Source organism: Harpia harpyja, chromosome 16 (genome assembly GCF_026419915.1).
Source record: "Harpia harpyja isolate bHarHar1 chromosome 16, bHarHar1 primary haplotype, whole genome shotgun sequence".
NCBI classification, from domain to species: Eukaryota; Metazoa; Chordata; class Aves; order Accipitriformes; family Accipitridae; genus Harpia; species Harpia harpyja.
Window position 1 is genome coordinate 3,422,972 of NC_068955.1, and position 21,348 is coordinate 3,444,319.

The 21,348-nt window shown below is 56.2% G+C and overlaps 2 protein-coding genes across 2 annotated transcripts; both read right to left on the reverse strand.

Annotated features, from left to right (window-relative positions):
- Positions 1-3,085: 3,085 nt before the first annotated feature.
- On the reverse strand, positions 3,086-15,027 carry NT5C1A (5'-nucleotidase, cytosolic IA). Its single transcript, XM_052811726.1, has 6 exons — positions 14,776-15,027; positions 8,545-8,712; positions 7,586-7,715; positions 7,146-7,268; positions 6,512-6,696; positions 3,086-6,221 (listed from the first exon to the last, which is right to left on the reverse strand). The coding sequence occupies exons 1-6, from the start codon at positions 15,007-15,009 to the stop codon at positions 5,856-5,858; spliced, it is 1,206 nt and encodes a 401-aa protein (XP_052667686.1). The 5' UTR covers positions 15,010-15,027; the 3' UTR covers positions 3,086-5,855.
- Positions 15,028-17,147: 2,120 nt separating this feature from the next.
- HPCAL4 (hippocalcin like 4) lies at positions 17,148-21,284 on the reverse strand. The gene is made up of 4 exons (XM_052811887.1): positions 21,179-21,284; positions 19,275-19,444; positions 18,916-19,131; positions 17,148-18,604 (listed from the first exon to the last, which is right to left on the reverse strand). Exons 2-4 carry the CDS (start codon positions 19,434-19,436, stop codon positions 18,407-18,409), a joined length of 576 nt encoding a protein of 191 aa, XP_052667847.1. The 5' UTR covers positions 19,437-19,444; positions 21,179-21,284; the 3' UTR covers positions 17,148-18,406.
- Positions 21,285-21,348: the final 64 nt, after the last annotated feature.

Below are 21,348 nucleotides of genomic sequence, written 5' to 3' on the forward strand. Positions count from 1 at the left end.
GTCAACGCCGCTGCCTGCAGATGCTAACTTGCACAGCCCCGAATGGATTTGCTTTATCTCGAGGGGGAAACCGCTGCTCCCTGCTTGCTGCTGACAGCCACGGTGACAAGAACGCAGCCGCAGCACAAGCGCGGGCCAGTTCCAGCTGCTGGGCTGCTCGCGGGTACTCCTGGCCGGCTGGACGTGAGCACCCACCGAGCAAAGCTTAAAAATTCAGAGCCAGTCCTGGGCTCCCCTTTTTGCCACAGAGAGAAGGGAGAACCATGCGATTTGCCCTAAGACAAAACAAGCAAACGTCCCATCCTGCGTGTAGGACTGCTGGATGCTATCCCCGAGGATTTTATCTGTATATTTTTTTAAACACTAATGCCCATCTCCTCTCAAGTCATTCAGTCGGAAAATTTGGCACCGATTGTGCCAAGCTCACAGCAGCATGGGGCTGGCCATCGCTCCCTGGCGGGTGCAGCCATACTTGCCTGGCATCTGTAGCCCCAGGGCTGCGGAGACCCCCTCCTCTTCTCCTCGGTGGGATTATGAGCGCAGTCCTATCCGGCACAGCGCTGCCAGCAAAGCTTTGAAGTGCAGCCCTGGTAACGAAGCTTTCGCTGCAGGAATGGGAAAATGCCAGGACAGAGAGATCTCCGCCTCCGTCGCTCACTGGCCTGGGCAGAACTGGGAAAACTAAGCAGTTTTTAAAAAGGCGAATCTCCAGACGGGGAATGGGACATATTTGTTCTGCGGTTACAAGATCTTTGCCCTCTTGCATTTTGCTCCAGCCCTGTAACCAAAGGGTTATTTCCACCAGCATGGGCAACACACAGAGCTAACCCCACAGCTATCTTAAGGACCAACATCAAGCTGTGGAAACCGCTGGCTTCCAGACAGAGCCGGACAAGCCCCAGTTCTGGGGGGAAAGAAGAAGCGGGGTGGAAGGTAGGTCTATTTACCCCACTGACTCTATCTGGCGAGGGGCCAGGCCTTAAACAAAAACCGTCTGGTGCATCTTCCATGGAGCTGGCCCAGCGTGGAGCTGCTTCTTGGCAGAGGGAGACGCCGGCTTCCTCCATCAGCGGGGCAATAAGCAGCTTCACACACGCTCCGTTAAGTCACTGCTTCGTTGGTGGCCTCCCCAGCACGGGATGGCTGAGCCCAGCCACCCCGGGTGCACATGGGGGAACCATTTTAGGCTCCGGTGACAGAGGCATCAGCAAACACTGCTATAAATAGCGGTGTCGAAGGAACGAGATGGTCGGGCTGTTCAAATCCTGGCACGACCCTGCTAGTGCTGATAGCAAGTGCCCTTTGCTTGTTCTCTTGCCGCCAGGTCCTCTTATCTATTCTTCCAACTCCGAGTGTTTCTGTCAGCCTGTCACCAGGTCCCCTGCCCTGACATTTTAGCCTCCTGGGATGGCTGCAGGTCCCTGCTCGCATTTGTTGGCCACTATTCTGCACTCTGGAAAGGACGTAAAACTAAATGCGCTGCAGGGACAAGGTGGAGTCCCTGCCAGTGCAGCCTGGGACCCCTCATGGCCAACACCACAGGGTTGTCGGGACAGGCCTGTATTTGCATGTCCCCTACACACTGGGACCTGCTGCTGGGCCTGCAGGCATCGCTGCAGAGATATGGGGTTTTGCACTTAAGAGCACTCCTGGATTTCTGCTTTTCTTCTGTAAGGAGCTGGAGTCATCCTCCAGACCTGAGGTTACCTCTGGATCATTCTGATCTCTGTTATGGTGATGGGGAAACTGAGGCAGGGAAGTGTCATGACTTACCCTATGTACACGAGGACCAGGAGAGCAGAGTCTACACTCTGCCTGCCCTTCCTGCCATGCAGCTGGTTATCAGGGGTGTCACACCAAGAAGCCCCACAAGTTTTGGGCGTTAAATCCTGGATTCATCATGAAAAGCAGTTCCTGCTATTGAAAGGCCATGATTACCTTGTGAACATCTGTGTTGACAATAGCTGAGTGGCAGCATAATTCTCCATCAGCTCTGCCTCCGCTTTCTCCTCCTCCATGTTCTTTATTTTAAAGCACACTCATTGCAAAGCCCTTCGATGCCTGATGAAGGAAAAAGCTCAGAAAACAGGCAACAGAAACAAAAACTCAGGCTTGCAGCAAACCAACGACAAGACATCACAGACCCAACTATGCAAACCTCCCCCTCCCCTCTCTGCATGGCCTTGGCCTATGTCTCTCCATGATCCGTTGGCTCCTTGGCCCCAGTGCCAACACTGGTCCCCAAGGGCGAGTCAAGGGCTCGGGGCAGTCTTTGCATGAACATCAGAGGCAGCTCTTGGCTTTGGCATGGACATCCTGACCTCTCAGGACTGGGTGGGCCCACCTGGACTTTCACTGGTGCAACATGGGTCTTATCAGTGCTGGAATTTGAGTTTTCCTCCAGGCATCTGGTGGAAGAACATGGAGGATTGGGGATGAGCGCAGGGAAGGCATTCCAGCAAGCAAGGCTGCACAAGCACACTCTCTGCTGAGGGCCATCCGTCCCTTAAATGAACACCCATAGCAGAGATACTGCCCTGAGGCCTATGGACATTCCTTGGCTATATTTGGTGACGGATGGAGAATTTGTTGCTTCCCCTTAACCCATCTGTTCTCCTTATTGGCAGGAAGGAGCCAACACCAGAACTGCAGTGTTGCTATTTGGATAAACCCAGTACTTCAACAGCAATAAATCTCCTCTAAAAAGCTTTTGCTGCCTCCCACCTGTTGGCTGGGAGAAGATCAAGTTGACAAAAGTCTTCTGCCAAATTGTATTTTTATCCAGGACTTCATCACGAGTCCAGGTTACAACAAAAGCCTGTTCACGAAGCAGAGGAAGGTAGCTATATCACAGCACATCTCTCAACTCTGGAATCCCCCCTCTCCCAGAGGCCTTCAGTTCCCAGGTAGCTGCTTTTATTACATTTTCTGAATTCCCTTAAATCCCAAAAGGCCCTTTTCCTTCTCATCACCCCCACCCCTTCACCATAAAACCTGGGAGGTCCCAAGCAGGGACCCCAGACTCTTGCTGGCTGCACCAGGGAGCCAAAATACCCGTTGTGAGAATGGCAACAGAGAGCTGGGCTGGGACCAACACAATTTATTACAGAAAAACACCCAGAGAGATTTCATTAACATGGCAGTCCATTCACAAGAAAAACCGCCGGAGGACAATGAAATGAAACCCACAGCAACAACACACAGCGGGAAAGTCCAGTCGTCGGCCAGTGCAGCACAAGAGGCACAACCACACTGGGCCACCAGGGTGGGAGATGTGCCCAGCCCATGCAGCCAGTCCTGGGGATTGCTTTGCTCCCCCAGCCCGAGGCGATGTCACGGATGGGCACATGAGGAAAGTGCAGCAAATCCACATCTGCCAGTTGTAGTGACGCAGGAGAAAAAAAAAAACCAACATAGGAAACCATGTGGATAAAAGCAAATGGGGCAGCCATTGCAGGAACGGAAAATTCTCCCCACACAGGAAGGACTCAAGAGGTGCAAAGGGAGATCTACCTCACTTGGAGCCCGTTTCCCGAGCCCCATGTCTCCCAGCGAGTCCCTAAGCTGCCCTGGCAGCAGGAGGACCCTAAGCAGTCACTAAAATTCCTGCCTGCACTGTGCCCCTGCCCCCCAGCTTGCACCCAGCTCCCTGTGCATCTCATGGCCCAGAAAGGCAGCAGTGAAAGCTGCTGAGATCCAGGGCCCTGTCCCAAAACCACAACACATTGCTTCCCTGGAGCTAACAGCACCTTCAGACAGGGCATCTCCTCCTGCACAGCCCAGCCCTGCCAACACTCCTCATCCAAAGCGCACATGCCTCACGGCACCCAGTGCGAGCACCCATCCCCAGTGGCTGTGCTTGTACCCTGTATCTGATCTCACCAGCACCCTGCCCTGGCCGGGGGTTCCTAAGGGCTTGCTGACAACCCTATTCCTCTCGCAACATCACCTCCTGGGCTGGCGGGAGGCCCCAGTGCAGCCCATTTGCGAGCTGGCCTTGGCTGGGCTTCCACGATGCGATCTTCAGGAAACACCTTGGAAATGTTTACTGGGAGGCCAGGCTGTTCTCCCCCTCCCAGCTGCCAAAAAGGTCTCCGAGATACAGTTCACATCCCAATATCTGGGGTTCACATTAAAAAGATGAGACCTTTTTATAAACCTGTATATTAATAGATGTGTTACCGAAATACTTTCAAGACTTTTTTTGTTTGTTTCGATTTTAGACCTTCTTCTAAGGTGCTTGTCACCCAGACGTGACAAATAACAGTCTGTTAACAAAGTTAAATAGTTTGGGGGGGGGGGAAAGTGCAATTTGCTTTTCACTGCTAGAGCAGGATTTAGTGCAATGAGAAGACAGTCTCCCGAGCCACTGAAGGCATCACCAGCTTGTTTATATATTTGTCAAAAGTGTGATAACTCGAGCTCTAGCCTCGCTGTTGGGAAGGGCTGAGCTGTTTTAGCTGAAACCTCCCTGCAAAGTTGAGCTAGAGGCAGACACATACCTTGGAAAACTTCAGCCCATGGAGTTGGTGTTCGTAGAAAACTACTACCTGATGACACTGGGCAGCCTTCATGCCCAACCATGGGGTCTACTGCCTAAAAAAAAAAAAAAAAAAAGAAAAGAAAAAAAACCCCACAAGAAAGAAGTAGTCTTCAAATTTTTCTCCTGAGAGTGTCCTTTGGGACAGGGCTTTGTGCAGAAACATCAGTGTGATTTTCACACCGATTTCGGAGCAGCTCTCCAATTGATTTCTCTTCCTGTTTTTTAATCAGAGATTTGGTTCTCTCTCACAGCATCACTAGCAGAGGTGTCTATTTTAGGAAACACCAGAGGTTTTAAGGAGCTGAGGAGAAAGAGATTATCAACTCATATGGGCTCAGCCTAGAAAGGGGGAAAAAATCCTTTGATTAAAACCCCCAGGCTGAAATTCTCTGCAGATTTACCTAAATGGACTTCAAATGATGTCCCTAATATATTAGGGCCTGCTTTTAACTTAATTCAAGCCCTAGGCATGTGACTGCAGACCCTGGACGGCTCACACAAGAGCTGGGCTTTGGATGCCTCACTGAGATTATTATTTTTAAGTGCTAACCCATGCAATTGTGAAACCCAAATTTAAAAACCTGGGCCAACAATACACTAGCCCAAAGCTCCAAGCAGGAAACAGGATTTTTTTTTTAAATATATGTAAGTGTTTGTTTCTATTTTTCCAAATTTTAGCGCATGAAAGGAAAGCTAGTCAGCTGACAAAATCTTGGTAAAAGGACAAAGACATGAAAGATTTTCCGGTTGGGGAGCAGGGACTGGGTCTGTGAAGGGACAATATTATGGTTTAATTTTAGTTAAAAAGCACAACATTTTGTTTCAAAGCTGCAAGAAGGGTTTCTGTGTGCTCCCAGCTTTCCAGTTCAACAGTTCAGCCTGAACATTTGCTTTGTAAATCAAAGGCTTTGGGAATTACCTGGGGGTTTAAAGAAAAGCCAATAGGTTAAACCTGCCTGGCACAAACAGTCCACAAAAGGCGAGATCCATCCTCGAGGGATTTTGCCTGAAGCAAGTGCAGAGCATGGACAAACAGGGAAACGGCTGGTGGAGCTGCCGGGCGCAGGAGAGCCTCCAGCCCCACAGGGAACGGGGACAATGCCACGACATTGCAACAAATACAGAGCCGAAAGGAAGCCTTTCGTCAGCCCTCTCCTCCATCCATGCCCCCGACAAGGCTCCTGCTGGGGAATAACCTCACGCTCACCAGGGCAAATGCTCTCTGCCTTGCAGACCACAACCCAGGTCAGAGCGTGGTGCATGGGGTGAAGTCTGTGCCGCACGCTGGGGGCTGCGGGACCAGCCAGCTCCGCTACTTGCTGTTCGGGGTTTGCTTCTCCTGCGCCGGCCGCTTGTGCTTCTGGGCGATGCCGTAGGGGACGTGGGCGGCGACAGTGCCCATCTCCTTGGCTCCCTCCACGTGGAACATCTGGTCGTCAAAGAAGATGTGAGGACGGATCTTCTTCAGCAGCGGCCCCTTTGGAGCCCCAGCCAGGAACAAAGCCTCATCCGTCTCCAGGCCCCAGCTGCGCAGAGTCTTTAGGGCCCGAGCTCCCGAGCTGGCTGCGCTCCTGGCAGTGACCAGGTAGGTGCGAATGGGACACTCCATCCTCAGCCCCTTGGAATAGAACTTCTTCTGCAGCTTCCCCAGGGCCTCCAGGAAGCCCTTCAAGGGTCCCTGCCAAAGCAAGAAGAAACCATCACTTTGCAGACTTCCATGCTATCCCTTCCTCTAAGCACCCAGTCCTAGCAGAGCCAGACATGCTAGCTAACCCATTCTCCCTCTGAGCCCCCAGGAATGACAGTGAGGGGCCAGCCACAGCCATCCCGTGGGCCAGCAGTACCAGCCTGCTGACCCACCCCATCTCACACTCAACATGCCAACCCTTGGCTTGTTCCCAGAGGTGAGAGCATCCCTGCAGGCTGTCTCTCTCCCAGAGGCTTTTTCTGACTGCACCCCAGCACTACCTGTGCCAGAGGCTTGTTCTCGTGAGCCTTTTCATGCTCAAAGAACATGTCCAAGCCGTGAGCCTTCACGATCTGCTCCGACTCATCAGAGAAGAGCACGGCGTCACCATCAAACGCCACCCGCAGCTGGTTCTCCGACACCTCCAGGTCTTTGCTGGGGCTGAAGATGGTGGCTGCAGCGATCCCTGTGGACGTAAAGCGTGAGGCAAGAGGTGGCAGTTATCCAAGAACCTAGCCTCATCGCTTATCCATTGAGGAGCACAGCAAAACACGACGGGCTGGAAGCAAACACTGCAAGGAAATGCACGCACCCAGTAGTGCCTGCAGCTTGGATCCAAGTCCTTTTACAGCAAAAACAAATCCCCAGATGACAAACCTCCCTTTGCATACAAGAATTAACAGGGAAAAACAGTGCCTTTGCCTTGGAAGAGCTGTAGAGCTCAAGGAAAGCCTTATTTCTATGGAAACTAGAGGCTCTTTGGAGCATCAAGGATGGGATGTGGGACAAGGGAGACCCTAGCTGCACATCGATGTAGGGACAGGAACATTGGAGTTATCACTCCTGGCACCAACCCCCTGAGGGCTCCAGGCTCCCCCCCCGCTACCCCCCGCTCAAGCTGGACCCCAGACTCACCCTCTTCAATGGCCCCACTCACTTTCTCAGCATCGGAGGAGAGGTAGAGGTTGGTGTGATAGGCCTTGAGGTAACAGATGGGGCTGTTCCCTCCCGTCATGCAGAACCTCTCGATGAACAGATCTGAGGACAGATGGACCCAGGGTGAGCCTGACTGCCCCCCAAACAAGCCTCGACGCTGCTCCCCTGTGGCTTCCCAAGAGTCGGCAGGATGGGGGCTAATTTTGGTACTGCCGTTCAACAGCATGGCCAGCAGCCAGAGCATCCTTGCCACCAGCCAACTTCCACTCAAAGCCCAGGAAATTTGGGAGAAGTGGGCTCAGCATGTGGTTTGGAGGAAGAGGCAGGAGAAAGTGTCTCCATATCTTGCTGCCAGGCAATAACACTTTGCCCAAAAGCCGTCAGCACCCGCGCAAAGGACAGCTTTGCTCTCAGCTTACCATAGTGGTTGATGCTGTTGATCAAGCGAACCCCAACCTGGGCATGGTTGTTGGTCATGAGGACGATGTCAAAGAGCTCCTCACTGTCGGGGTAAAGCTCACGCAGCTGCGTGTTCACTGCTTCCAGCGCCTGCAGCACCCCAGGGCAAAGTGGGGAGGTGGGTGTCAGCGAGCCCCAAGCATGGCCCTGACCCCCTTCTCACCAAGCAAAACACTTCTGTTCACCAAAACCAGGGATCTGGCCCGACCCCAACTACACCCTGAGCCAAGCTGACATCAGCAAGCAGCTTTAGCTGGGGAAAAAAAACTGATTTGGGGGAAAAACACATAGCTACTCTTCTATTTCAAACACAAAAGGTTTCAAGTTTTCATTAGGAGATGAGAATAAATTATCTCAAAGTTACAGATGAGTGTTTTTCAAGCAATCAGAAAGAGAACAAGTCTCTCCCCACCAACTGGATTAGTTTATTCATTGGGAATGGACAAGAGATTGCTTCAGTGTGGGCCAGCACACAAAACTGCACCGAATCCAGTGGAACTGGGGCAGAAATTGGAAAATATTTTTAAAGTTTGAAATGCCTCATTTCAACATGTCAAAATTAGAAATTGGCTGACTCTGTAGCAAGGCTAAATTCAGCCAATTTAAAAGAATAAATAAATTGTGATAAAAAAAAAAATTCCCTAAAGGGAAACTTTAATATGATCCAAAGAGACGATTTCTTCAATTCTTGGGCTCAGTTGCCAATCTGGAAAATTCAGTGTTTCCTCAGTCCTGGAAGAAGCACATAACTTGCCGGGAGGTTTATTTGACCTCTGTTTGCTCTGTGGTTACACCCCTTCTGCCACGCTGCTCATTTCCCATCCCTTCCCCACACAAGCACCCCATAGCACTCCCCTCTCCCCAGAACTTTTGGGTCAGGACCACAGTGCAGATTCAGCTTAGGCGGGTGGATGCTCACCTTGACGAAGGGGAAGGCAGCCCCAGGGAGGAAGGGCTCGTTCTCATGGTCCAGCTGGTATTTCACATAGGCTTCCACCCCTTGCTCGTTGTAAATCTTCTGCTCCTCCTCCATGCGGAAAAGCGCTCGCGACGACACCGCGATGGTGATGGCGTTCTCAGGCTTTGGCTGCGGGGAAAGGGAGAAAATGGGGAGGCAGCCCCTGCACCCAGCCCCGCTGCCTGAGAAGGTATCTGTTAAGTTTCAACACAAAAGGCAACGAAGCGAGTGACACCTCCACAGCTATTTGGAGGATAATGGGGCAGGTGCAACCCTGATCTTCCAATGCTTCAACAGATGAAGCCCTGATGCATCGTCCCCACACATTTGGGATACACAAGAGCCTTTTTCTGCTGCTCGCACCATGCCCAAGCCCTCCCACTGCAAACAGGCTCCCAGGACCCACCCGGACCCAACGTGCTACCCCAGGAGAACCACTCAACCCCATGCAGAAGGGATTTGTGTGGTTTTTCTCCCCCCAGCCAGGAAAAAAACCACACATTGCGGCTCGGCCAGATCCGCGCTCCCACGATGCTGTCCAGATGTGAAGAACAACCCGTGCCAGCTCAGCTTATAAAAACACTTGATATAGTTATTGTGGGCGGAAACATGACAAACAGGTGGTGCAAGCAATGATTTATGAGTCATTATTATTAATGTTCGAGGGCTTGATCCAAAATCCACCGAAGTCAACAAGGGGCCTCTAGTGGGACGTGGCAGCGGGACAGGGGACACCGGGAAAGTCAATCTCATCTTGACCCCCACCCGTCCTCCCTCTCACCTTGGAGGGCAGAAGGGTGTTAATCCCCATCACTCACTTGCAAGCATGAAAGCAAATTCATTACTGATGGCCAACAAATCCTCGGTTCCAGAACAGCAAATCCTAAGCAGGGACAGTGGCATAGGCAGCCCTGTTCCCAGCAGACTCTGCCTGCAACAAGTCCTGGGATCAGGACAGGACTTGGGAGCTCACATGGGGGATGCTCCCCGGGAGCTGTGACCAGTCCCAGCCCACACGCTGCCTGGCTGCACTTAGGGATGCATCTCTGCAGGGAGCCTGGGAAATCCAGGCCGTCAGCACTTCAGAAACACCTCAACCTCAGCTCCTCTGTGATTTCCAGGATCCTCGTGAAGCACGTTGCCCTGTGAGTAATCCTCCAGCAATGCCGTTTGCCCAGGGGCAGGAGGGCACCTTGGCCAGCCGCTCTGCACACCCACATGCTCCAAAGTTCAAGCTCCCACCCTGCCTAGGGCTGAGCTTTACAGAAACAGCAGCCTGGCAAGGACAAGGTACCCCATCGGCATTGGGGATCTTCACTCCCCGCAGGGCTGGGCTTGCCCTGGGGCTCACTCTGCCCTCATCCCGGCCCCACTGATCCTGCCCAGCATGGAGACGCACCCAGGAATGAGTCAGTGGCAGCCCCCGTGCCATTCCCAGCACCGCACCCACCCCATAAGCGGTGCCTGGAGCCAGTCCTGCAGCGTGGTCGGTCCCAGACACCTCTCCAAGGCCACATCGGTACCCAAAATCCCCAGCAAGCAGATTAAGCAGTGGGCGATTAGGACTAGACATGGATTAGCTCAGGCTGAGAAGATCGCTGTGGCCAGAGGGAACCCTTTCCCACTGCCTTTGCAGAGAAATAAGGTCCCATTTGGAAGAGGCTCTTGAGAAAGCAGGTGAACAACCTCCGGGACATGCAGGATCACCCAGGTCCATACAGAAGCTTATCAGCAACACCAGCATCGCTCCCACAAGTGAACCGCAGCCAGGTCCCCATCTTACATTTAGCTACCCAGTGGGTATTAGCTGTTAACTTGTCATGGGCCAAGTCTTGGCACTCCAACTCATTAATTAATAACTCTGGTGTCATGGGCCATTTATTAGCTGAAAATATTAATAACTATTAAAGGTCTTGGAACATCCGGCCATTAGCCTTCAGCAAGGAGTCCTGCCACGCCATGCTGCTCATGAGTCCCTGCAGTGCTGGGTTATCGGGATACACAGGAGAGCTGCCAGGATTTTGCTCCCCGATCCCGGTCCCTGACGGACTGCAGGGCAGAGCATCCTCCACAGCCAGCCCTGCCGGAGGATCCCCAGCAGAGAAAGTAGGTCAGCAGCACGCACAGCACAGAGGCATGTTCAAGGGGGTGAGATGCGTGTGCGGGGCCATAAGGCAAGCCTAGCCGGGTGCCCAGCCTGAATTTGCATCTCTATCTCCCCACGGCACACACCTTGCACCCGGCGGGTGCCAAGAGCACAGGTACCTTGCACAACAGCAACAGGCTGCTCAAGGTCCCTTCCCTGCCATTTAAAGGCACCAGCCTCCAGGAGGTTAATTTAAGAGGTAATAAACACAGCAATAAAAATAACCGTAAGCTTGGGGCCTAACTCTGACCCAGCGTGGGCTGCTGGAGCCCCAGCTGCCTGCGGGCAGGAAGCCCGGCCTCTGGGAATGGGACCTGCTGGATCCTGTTCGCTCCTGCCAAGGAAGATTTGCACCTTTGGAGCACTTTCTGTAGGAAAGTCTCACCCGGGCGCTAACGTAGCTCCCAGCTCTGGCTGGGCTGGAACAGCCCTGCTGTTCTCTGGGAAACGCTGACATTTGAAAAATAAGGCAATTCTGCTCTGTGAGGAGGGAGCCACATTTTGACATTTCTTTGAAGTGAAGGTTGCATTTGGAAGCACTCCCTCCTCAGGGTTGTTTGGATGCTTCTCCATCCCCACTAGTACTACAGATGATCATTACTACATTCAAAAACGGCCTTTAAAGAGTCATAGCACTACAGGAACCACAGCACCTCAAATCCTCCATCAGAGTGCTGCGAACAACCCAACAAACCTCACTTTGCCTTGAAACATCACAGTTTTGGGGAAAAGCACCCTTCATTTTTAATAGGAAGCGTGTGCATGGGAGAGGTCCCACTTGCAGTCCTCACCGGGATGCATTTAGTCCCACGAGCTGTCGTAGAGCCTGCACAGCACCCCATCCCAACGCAGCCTCCTGCTCCAGCTGCCCCAGCCCCGGTGGGTTTGGACACTCTAAATGACAAACTCTGTTTTACCCTCAGAGCAGCATCCAAGGTCAGCCAAGGTCAATTAGAGCTCATCATCCAACACAAGCCCCGGAAGCAGCTGTGGGGCTCTGCTTAGCTGAATCCAGCCGAATTTGCTGCCTGGGGATTCACGACGAGCTCCTCTCCCTTCTTCTTCCCTTCCCACGGGAAGGTCAGATCCAGCCCCAACCTGAACACCAAGCAAGAGACTAATGAAGTGTTTAACAGAAATGCGAGCAGGGCAGCACGGGGGAAGGTCCCATCCCAACCCTGGGTCCATCTCTGGGCTCAGCCAGACAGGAGGGACAACCAGAGGCACGTCCTGACATCCCAACCCTCTGAAGAGGAATGTCAGCCCTTGGCACAGCCTCCAGGTGGTCCATGAGGTCCAAACCCCATCTCAGAACCATAAGTGACCTTGCCAGCAGGTTCTGCCTCCATAAAGTGCAAAACCCATCCCAGACCCAAACACCCCAGTTTTGGGGTAAAGACATATTTCAGTAGTGACTGGAAATGGCACATTTTCCTCTGCAGACCCAACAGCTGGCAGGCCTTTAAATCGCCCTCCTAATCGGCCGTAAATCCTAAGCAGCCCCCCAAGGATTAAAGGCAGACATTTGGAAATCCCACACGGAATTGTGCAGTGGGGCTGTGCCCTCCCAGCCATGAGAGCCACAGGTGCCCACAGTGGCACCCAACACCAGCAGCTTCACTGCCAGCCCTGGAGACCATCACTGGCTGGCTCTGAGGCAGGAGCCACAGTGGGGACCCCATTCTGCACCCCTTGATCCTTTTGCATTGCCTGGGCCTGAATCTGCTGGACCCACCTTGATCCTAAAAACCTGGAGGAACTCTGGCAGCTCCGGGCACTTCCCTGGATGCTGCAGAAGACCAAATCCATGTGGCCAAATTCAAAATTTGGAGGTGAATTTTGGTGTGAGATCTGGTCACAGAAAGAGAAGAGGAAGGGCTTGCTCCAGGGTCAAGCATGGCCCCCACCCCAGCTAAAGCTTCCCAAAAATGAGGCACGCTGGTGAGCCACATGGGTCTCCATGGGTGCAGGGGACTGGCAGAGCAGGCGACAAGCAGGGCACCCAGAGGAGTGGAGCTAGCAGAAGTCCAGCTCCCACCGACCCAGACTCTCCCCCCCGCGCAGCGTCACTGGAGAGGCTGGGGGACATTTTCTACATTGCTGAAGAGTGACAGGCCTCATCGCTGACCTCCCCAGCTGGCAGGAGCGAGGCCAGAGCAGGCGTGGGAGCCAGGGCGTGAGAAGACCGGAGACCCCTGCAAAGCAGGGAGCCCCATGGGCTGCGGGGACGCCCTGTTAACCTGTTTCCCAGCCAGGAACGGGCTCTCCAAAAATGCTCCCCTAAATCACCCTGCCTCCTGCCATCTTACAGCACATCTCCAGGAGGGAGCAGCCCCCACAGCTCACGCCTGCTTCCCCACCAGTACCTGCTCCGGCTGGCAGAAGCGTTCAGCCGAGAGGACGGACAGACCCAGCACCTGCAAGGGCGCAGACGGACAACAGCAAACTCCATTTCCCGTGTGCACGAGGGAGCCCTGGGTGGCCACAAGCCCCCTGCTCGGGATCAGATTAAAGTTCAAGGCAATGGCTGAGATGTTTTTGAGTTTTCCAAACACATTATTTATAATGCAGAAAAGCGCTCTGCAGCCATCCGTCACAGGGCCTGACAGCTGCCTGGCAAGGCAGGGCAGCCCAGCTGTGTGCGAGGGCAGCCGAGCTGCCTGGCCGTGGGCACGGGGCTGGGCAGGCACCGCAGGCATCGTCCCCAGCCCCACACGCGTGGATGGCACAGCCTAACTTCATGGCCCGAGTGCCTGGATCTCGGCTCTGCTGCTGGTTTGCTGTGTAAGCAAGCCACATCACTGCCCTGTGCCTCAGTTTCCCCAGCTGTACAGCAGAGACGGGCACACTGGTCTTCAAGCTCTGGTCATAGAGCTCGCTGCAAGGAGAGGAAGAGGAGGAGCCTGGGCTGACATCCGCAGGAGGCTGAAAGCATGGCATGAAAGACAACCAGCCACGTCCCGCCACCAAACCAGGCTGTCTCTCTCCTCCAGGAAGGGTGAAGGCAGCAGCGCTGCCAGTTGGCAGCAGATACAGGACCAGGGGCTGCAGCCGGGTCCCCAGCGGGGAAAGCACAGGGGCTGCTCCCAGTTGGGGTCCGCAGAGCAGGGGCTTGGCCGTCTCCCCTCGCCGGACAGGTCACACGCAGAGCTTTGTCGCAAAATGTGCCGGCTGCCACCGGGCTCCCAACCTCACACCGTGGGCAGCACCTCTGCCGGAGCCCCACGCTTCGGGGGGACCCGCAGCCTCGAGGATGGCCATGGCTGGGTGGGCTCGCAGGCTGCGGGGCCAGGGCCAGCCCGATCCGGTGCACAGCTCCCAGCCCTGCCAGGCCGCCAGCCCCGCGCTGCCGCAGCTATTCTGAGATACGGCAGCACTTCCAGGCGTTCCCATGTTTAAACCCAGCAGGCTCAGCCCTGGTTAGATAACACAGGCTTTCCCTCTAATCTCCCGGAGCAGGCGAGCCTGGCAGGGGCAGCTATACCCCTGTGACACCCCACTGCCCTGGGCAAGGATTTGGGCCCCGGGCTGTCCCCCTGCTCCACCACAGCCACCCCTCCTGTCCCTGGCAGGGCCTCCCACCCTGGCACAGGCAGCTCATGGGGCACGGAGCCGCTCCGCAAGGACACCTCAGCCCAGGAGGGAGTGGGGAACCCCCCAGGGACCTGCAGGAACCCAGAGAAACTGGGGGGATCCAGAGAGACCCCAGGAAACCAAGGGCAACCCAGAGATGCCATGGGGGCACCTGGAGAGACCCAGGGCTTTCCTAAGGACCTGGAGGGAGATGGGGGGTCAAAGAAAAAACCAGAGACACCCAGGGGGACCCCAGAGCACCTGGAGGAGATGGGGCAGCCAGAGGGTTCCACGGGGGAACCCAGAGAAGATGAGGCACCCAGGAGGACCCTAGAGAACCTGTAGGAGATGGGGCACCTGGAGAGACCCAGGGGGGACCCGAAGGAGACGGAACACCCGGGGGCACCCAGAGGGGCTAGTTCCCCTCCGGGGTGGGAAGCGCTGCCCGGCTCGGCACCTCGGGGGGTTCTCACCGATTTGGGCTTCTTCTTGGGGGCCAGGCTGTCGTAGAAAGCCTTGGCCTCCTCCCAGGGCCGCCCCGCCGCGCCCGGTGCCCCTGCCGTGCCCGGAGGCTCCATAGCGCGGCGGCTCCGGGGCACCGGCGGCGGCGGCTGGTCCGTGCGCGGCGGCAGCGGCGGATCCGCACGTACCGGGAGCTCCCGGAGCGGCTGGCGGGCCGGCGGAGCGCGCTTTATAAGGCATCCCATGAAGCTCCGGGGTTTCAGCCCACCGGGACACGGCTTAACCTCTTCGGGACCGAGCCCGCCCCGCCGTTTCCCCCCCCCGACCTCCCCCTAAATCCCGGGGTGCTGCGGGGGGATGGAGGCGGGAGCGCTTCGGCTGCCGCTCCAGGGCAGGGGCAGCCCCCGGGGGCAGCAAACCCCCGGGAAGGGAAGGGAAGGGGGAGAAGATGCCATCAGCAGAGACCCTAGGGAGGACAGGGGAGCGGGAGGTGACAGGGCACCCATGGGAGACACCAGCTCGCTCTCGGGGGTCGTTGGGGTTTGCCCATCTTTGCAAAGCACAGAGTGGCACCGATGCCAGGGGACCGGGCAGCTGGAAGGGCACAGGGGTGGTCAGCACTGGGAGCTGGAGGGGAAGGAGCAGCCACCCTGGTGGTTGCGTGGTGGGTCACAGGCGTGCTCGCACTCTTCTTCGTGCCAGGGTAACCTGCGCTGTGTGCTAGTTAATGGAATGAGCGTGGATATTAATTAAGGCTCTTCGCTAAACGTTCTCCCACGAGTGCTGGTGGGATTGAGGCCAGCCGCAGAGCTGTGTCTAGAGCCTAGCTTTCAGCTTAGGCTGAAAACTGCACCGTGACCAGCAGACCCCCAGAAGCCCTCGGGGAGAAGGGAGTCTACCCCAGAGACCAAAACTGGTCAGCTGGGAAGGGCCAAGTGATGGGGGATCCCACCTCATCTCACCTGGCACAGGGCAGCGCCTTGGACGAGGTCACAGAGCCACAGCACCGAAGCCAGCAGAAGGGTTTTGCCCAAGGCTCTGTGCCAGCAGCTAAACACCAACCCTCCCTACGGACCACAGCCTTAGGGATTCCCCCGTCCCTGCCCATGAGACCGATCAAACACAACCTCGCTCGCACTGAGGTTCAACCAGGAGAGCAGAGCCAGGGGAAGCTGGGTGCTGGTGAACAAGGCTGGCTCCAGGGCTCGCCCAGCTGCCTGGATCCCAAACCCTTTGGGATGTCCTTCTGGGAGTTTAACATCATTTCAGCCTCATCAAAGACTCCCTTTCCCCAGGGCTTTTGCTGGTCCCTCCTGGGAAATACTTGAGCTTCCTTTGGGTTGGCCCCAAGGAAGCAGGAGCTTTGAGGGCCCCAGAATCACCGAGGCGATTCTCAGAGCCCCCTCTCAAGCTTGAGTTGCTGCCCTTTCAGACAGAGGCCCTGGCACATCCCCAGGTTCCCACACAGCGGGAAGGACCTGCCTCATCCCTCCTTCCCCAGGCACTCCTGAGGTGCGATCGCACACATACACACACGCTCCTGGACAGCCCAGGCGAGCGTGGCAGCCAAACCCAACGCGCAAAGCTCTCCCTCAGCAGCACTCCTAAAAATACACACACTGCTACAGTTTTGGCATCCTCCCATCTCTGTGCTCAGGTGCTGGCTGCTGCAGGACAGATAAGATGCTGGTGATTTGCAGGGTAGAAGCCAAACCACACACCTCCCCACACACTGGAGCCAGGCGGGATGGGGAGAGTGGCACGGCATGGCTGGGCTCACAGCTGGGAGCCAGTGCTGCTGCCCAAGAGCCAGCCCTGCCTGATTAACTAGGGAAAAGTATTTAAAGTTGGTAAGACCTCCTTAGCAACAGCCACCATCTCTGCAGGCTGCTGCTGGAGAAGAAAGGCCGGAGGAAAATACATGCAGGGAAGATGGGGGTGGAGAAGAAGAGGCTGAGAAGAAGGACAAAGATACAATGATAGCAGGTCCCAGTTGGTGGTGGTGTTGGGATGGGGCCCAGGACAAAGCCACCAGGTCCTCTGGCTGTGCCCAGCCCTGGATGAAGGGTCCAGCTCCTGGCTGACAAATGAAACCTATTTCCAGCACAGACAAGGGATGTCTGGTCCTGCCCACGCCCAAGAGATAACATTCCCTTCCCCAAAGCTACCTGCATTGCTGAAGGGTTACACTTTCACCCATCTTCCAGGTTCCCCAGGCTGAGCCCCACTGTGCTGTCCCCAAGGGCTTCTCCATCCCTTGGAGTGTCACAGGCTCAGAGGAGACCCATAAATGATACTCAGGAGTGCAGCATTGTCATCTCACTCTCCCCATAGCTGCAGCAGCCAGCTGCCCCCCAATAAGCCATTCAGGGGGAACACCACACATGGGGGACAGTTTATTTTTCCATTAAAAAAATAGATAACAACTTCACCATCTCCTAACAGATATTACAGTCATCAACACCACAACGTGCAGACTAAATACTGATCTGTGACAATATTCCTGTCCTGGGGCAGAAGGGATGGAGGCAGCAGGCTGGGATGGGGGGGAAGAAGGAGACGGACATGTTTCTCGTGGCCTCAGAGCCTTGCCAGGAGGCTTGGCAGGTACAGGACCCATCCACACTTCTCCACAGCCCCAATCCAGGACCCACCAGTCCCCACAGTAGTGCCACACACCAGGAGCAGCACCAGAACATGCCTTCAACACCCACACTCCTGACCTTGCCCCAGGGCAGCCCACAGACGAGTCGGGCAGCCTCTGCCTTCAATTTGGGACCCCAGGCATCACCTCAATATCCAGGAAGGCCAAAAACTCCACAAAGCACCCAATGTGCTGCCAGGGCTCTTATGGAGGTCACGCACTTGCTCTGCCAGCTCACACAGGTGATGGGGTAGAAGGTGGCTTCTGGGATCAGACACAGGCTACATCCAGGGGTGGCCTTGGACATTTCTGCTGTCCCCTAAAGTCCCCTGACCAACCCTGGCTGTTCCCAGGAGCAAAAGCAGAGGTGGAAAAGCTAAAGCCGGGCAGAGGGAGCCAAGGCAGTGAGACCTCATGGCGGGTGCAGCACCCTGCCCAAGCTCCCCAGCACCCTGGGACCAACCCTAGGTTCCCCTCTGGGCAGCCTTGCAGGGAATTGCCAGTGAAGGAAAGATCAGGGCCAGGACTTGGGAATTTTCAGCCTCCCTGGAGGCATCACAAGCAATGAAGGAGGGATCAGCGGAAAGGGGAAAGAGCTGGTTTCAGTGAGGATCAGGGTATGGGCCAGGTGGAGCAGTGGGGGAAAGCAGGGAGAAAGCAGCAGGGCCGTGGGAACAGTTGGCCCTGGAGAGCCAGGATGCTCACCACTGGCTGCAGGGAGTCCAGCTCCAGGATGGGAGAGGGTAGATTTGGGGGTAACCTCAAGCCAGCAATACCCAGAGCAGGCTCTACCTGTCAGGGGAGAGCTACAGCCCATGGACTGTGGGCTGCCCAGGACACAGCTGGGAGCGGAGGCGGATGGGTGGCAGGAGGGATGGAGCATGGCTCACAACTGGGGCCAAGCGGGCACAGGGAGGACTCAGCATAAAATAGGGGTGGAAACCATCACGAGGAGCAGAGGTTGGCTGCAGCCAGTCCAGCAATGAGCCCCCAGGGCTCTATTTCTGCATGTCGCACTGCAGGAGGAGGACGATGGAGGGGTCGCTCTTTGCTGCCTCCTTGAACTCCTCCAGGGAGATCTGGTCGTCCTTGTCCTTGTCCATCTTTGTGAAGATCTTGTCAACACGCTGCTGGGGCGTCAGCCCATCTTGGTTCATCCTCATCATGATCACAGTCCCCACCATCTTGTAAATGGCCTGGAGCAAGAAGAGAAGCAAAGTACCAGAGCAGGAATGTTGGATGGGCAGAAGGTCCCAGGACAAGGCAGGAATTTTGGATGGGCAGAAGGTCCCAGGACAAGGCAGGGAACAGGATTGCTGCTCTGCTGGGACCCAGTTAGCTGCTGGCACGAGCTATGCTGCTGCACAGCTCCAATCAGGTGCACACCAGGTACCTTTCAGACAAGGCTCTGGGCACCAAAGAATGAGTTTTCCTGCCAAAAGGGACCCAGTAGCTGTGAAAAGCCTGGAAAAAGCAAGCTACCCCTGCTGATTTCAGGCACCAGTACCTCAATGATCTCCAACATCTCCAAGCGTGTGATCTTCCCATCCCCGTCTAGGTCATACATCTCAAAGGCCCAGTTGAGTTTCTGCTCAAAGGTGCCCCTGGAGGTGACAGACAGGGCACAGATGAACTCCCTGAAGTCGATGGTCCCATCACCATTCTTGTCGAAAGTGCGGAAAGCATGCTGCGCAAACTTGGAGGCATCTCCGTAGGGGAAGAACTGCAGGGAGGAGAGAAGAGAGAGATCGAAACGGGGAGGGGGAGCTTGATGCGGAGGCTGCACCCAAAGCAGCACCCTTGACCCAGCAGGGGCAGGGTGCTCCAGCCCCGCAGGCAGCACTCGGGCCCCTGGTCGGAACCCACCTTGATGTAGAGCTGCTGGAACTCCTCCAGGTTGAGGATGCCAGTGGGACAGTCCTTGAGGAAGCCCTTGTACCACTGCTTCAGCTCCTGCTCGCTGAACTCCGTGCTCCTCACCAGGTCATCCAGCATCTCCGGGGCCAGTTTGCTGCTATGCTTGCCCATGGCTGCCCCTGGGAGGGAAAACACACGGCTCCTACACATCGGGCACAGGGAGGGTTGGTGCTCTCAGGCTTTCCTCCACCCTGGCAGCTGGCTGACCCTGCATGCCTCTTTCCCACACTAGAGCTGATCCACCCGGTTGATGGGTGTCTGTGCACTGCCAAATGCTGGGACAGCAACTGTGGCACTGGGGACAGGCTCGGTGCCCATGCTCGGCTGTGGCCCTTGCTGCTGGAGATGTGCAGGAGCTGACCCTAGGGCAGCCCACCAGTGCGGCCAGCAGCATCACCTTCAGTTCCCTCCATCTCCTAGGGTGGCTCCCTTTGGGCTGCAGAAAAACACTCAAAAAGCAACTGAAGACCCAGAACTCCTCACACAGCCTTTACCAGGCCATAATGTCCAGCTGCCCTCTGTAAGGATGGGACAAAGAAGAGGTAACACAAGTCTGCCATTAAAGTAGGGAAAAACCTCACTGGCACCACCTGACTTGCAGCTTCCAACTAGCCACAGCGATGCCCGACCTGCTCCTGGCCAGCCCTTGGTGAGGATGGGGTCCATGGCCAGGCACCCCTCTGCCACAGGGCTGCCTGCAGCACGATGCACTGGAGCACTGACAAGCCCACAGCTGCGTGGGCAGGACGCGGAGCTGCTCCGATACACGCCGTGCCCGCTCCCACGCAGCCTTGGCTGCCGGCACTGCTCAGCCCGAGCAGCAGATGGTTTGCTGAGAGCTCCTGGAGCTTCTTTCTCCATAGAGAAAGTTGAGTAGAAGTTCACCTGGAGCCCAACCAAGCACCATCTCCCTTCCGAGCATCTGATTTCCTGGCCGTGTGGGCTTGGGGGACACGGGGGTACCCTGGGATGGGCACAAGCCTCCCCCCGCAGCGATGCAGGGCTCCTCGTGCTCTCAGCCAGCCCTGCTCCCAGCTAATCCTGCAGGCAGAGGCTGTTTCCTGCCCCATCATCCCACCAGCATCTGTCACCGTCTGCCACGGCAGCGCTTAACCCACCACCCCTCGGCAGCCAGAGCCGAGGAAACGTCCGGACGCCCACGGAGCACAATGCTTCTCCAGAGATCCCCAGCTTGACTGCGGAGCTACACGAGCCCTCCTGGCACCACAGTCCGGCTCTAACCTGCAGGGACTGATTAATCCCCACCATGTACCATGCTCGTGTCCTCCTGCATCTCCCACCAGCCATGCTGGCAAGGGCATGGAGCCTCTCACCTGCGCAAGGGACAGCTTTTCCCATAAGGGAACAGCAACGAGGACCTTTGCTAGAAGCACCACACCTTATCCCGCAAGCGAAGCCCTCGAAGACGCCAGGACTCAAGAAGAGCATCCTTTGGTCCACCAGATTCCCCTTTCAGAGCAGAACCCAGCACATGCCATGCACGAACCGCTCGTCTCAAAGCGGGGATATCATCATTGGTCCCAAAACAGGACTGAGGGGGGTCGCTACGGGTGTGTGTGTGTGTGTGTCCCCCGGGGGGGCTGCACCCTGGGCAGCACAGGGCACCCAGCCTCCAGCACCACCCCGACGGATCGGCAGCCTGGGGAGCCGGGAAGGGGCGCAGGGCCCGGCCCCAGGGGATGGATGAGGCGGCCGGCTCCGGCCACCTGCCCCGACGGCAGCTCCGTACCGGGGAACCGGGTCCCGGTGCGGGGAGGGGGGGGAAACTGGGTCCCAGCCCTGGGTACGGAACTGGGCGGGGGGGGTGAAGCTCCTGCCCCGACGACCCTTACCTGTCGTGCAGGCGGCGGCTCGGCGTAGCACGGAGCCGGTACCGGTACCGGAGGGGCCACGGTCCAGCCCGCCGGTTCTACCCGCCCCGCTCCCGCCCCTCTTGTAGCCGCGGGCCGCCCCCCCCACCGGCGGCAACGTTCGCCCATTGGCTGGGAGAGCTGTCAATCAA

What these genes read in the sequence shown, in the direction of transcription:
- NT5C1A (XM_052811726.1), bottom strand. Translation starts at nt 15,009, where the DNA reads ATGGGATGCCTTATAAAGCGCGCTCCGCCGGCCCGCCAGCCGCTCCGG. An exon ending in CTGCCTTCCCCTTCGTCAAG is followed by an intron (nt 7,716 to 8,544) that starts GTGAGCATCCAC and finishes GGGGTGCTGCAG; the next exon opens with GCGCTGGAAGCAGTGAACAC. An exon ending in AGAACAAGCCTCTGGCACAG is followed by an intron (nt 6,222 to 6,511) that starts GTAGTGCTGGGG and finishes TTGCTTTGGCAG; the next exon opens with GGACCCTTGAAGGGCTTCCT.
- HPCAL4 (XM_052811887.1), bottom strand. Translation starts at nt 19,436, where the DNA reads ATGGGCAAGCATAGCAGCAAACTGGCCCCGGAGATGCTGGATGACCTG. An exon ending in TCCAGCAGCTCTACATCAAG is followed by an intron (nt 19,132 to 19,274) that starts GTGGGTTCCGAC and finishes TCCTCCCTGCAG; the next exon opens with TTCTTCCCCTACGGAGATGC. An exon ending in AGATGTTGGAGATCATTGAG is followed by an intron (nt 18,605 to 18,915) that starts GTACTGGTGCCT and finishes TTCTTGCTCCAG; the next exon opens with GCCATTTACAAGATGGTGGG.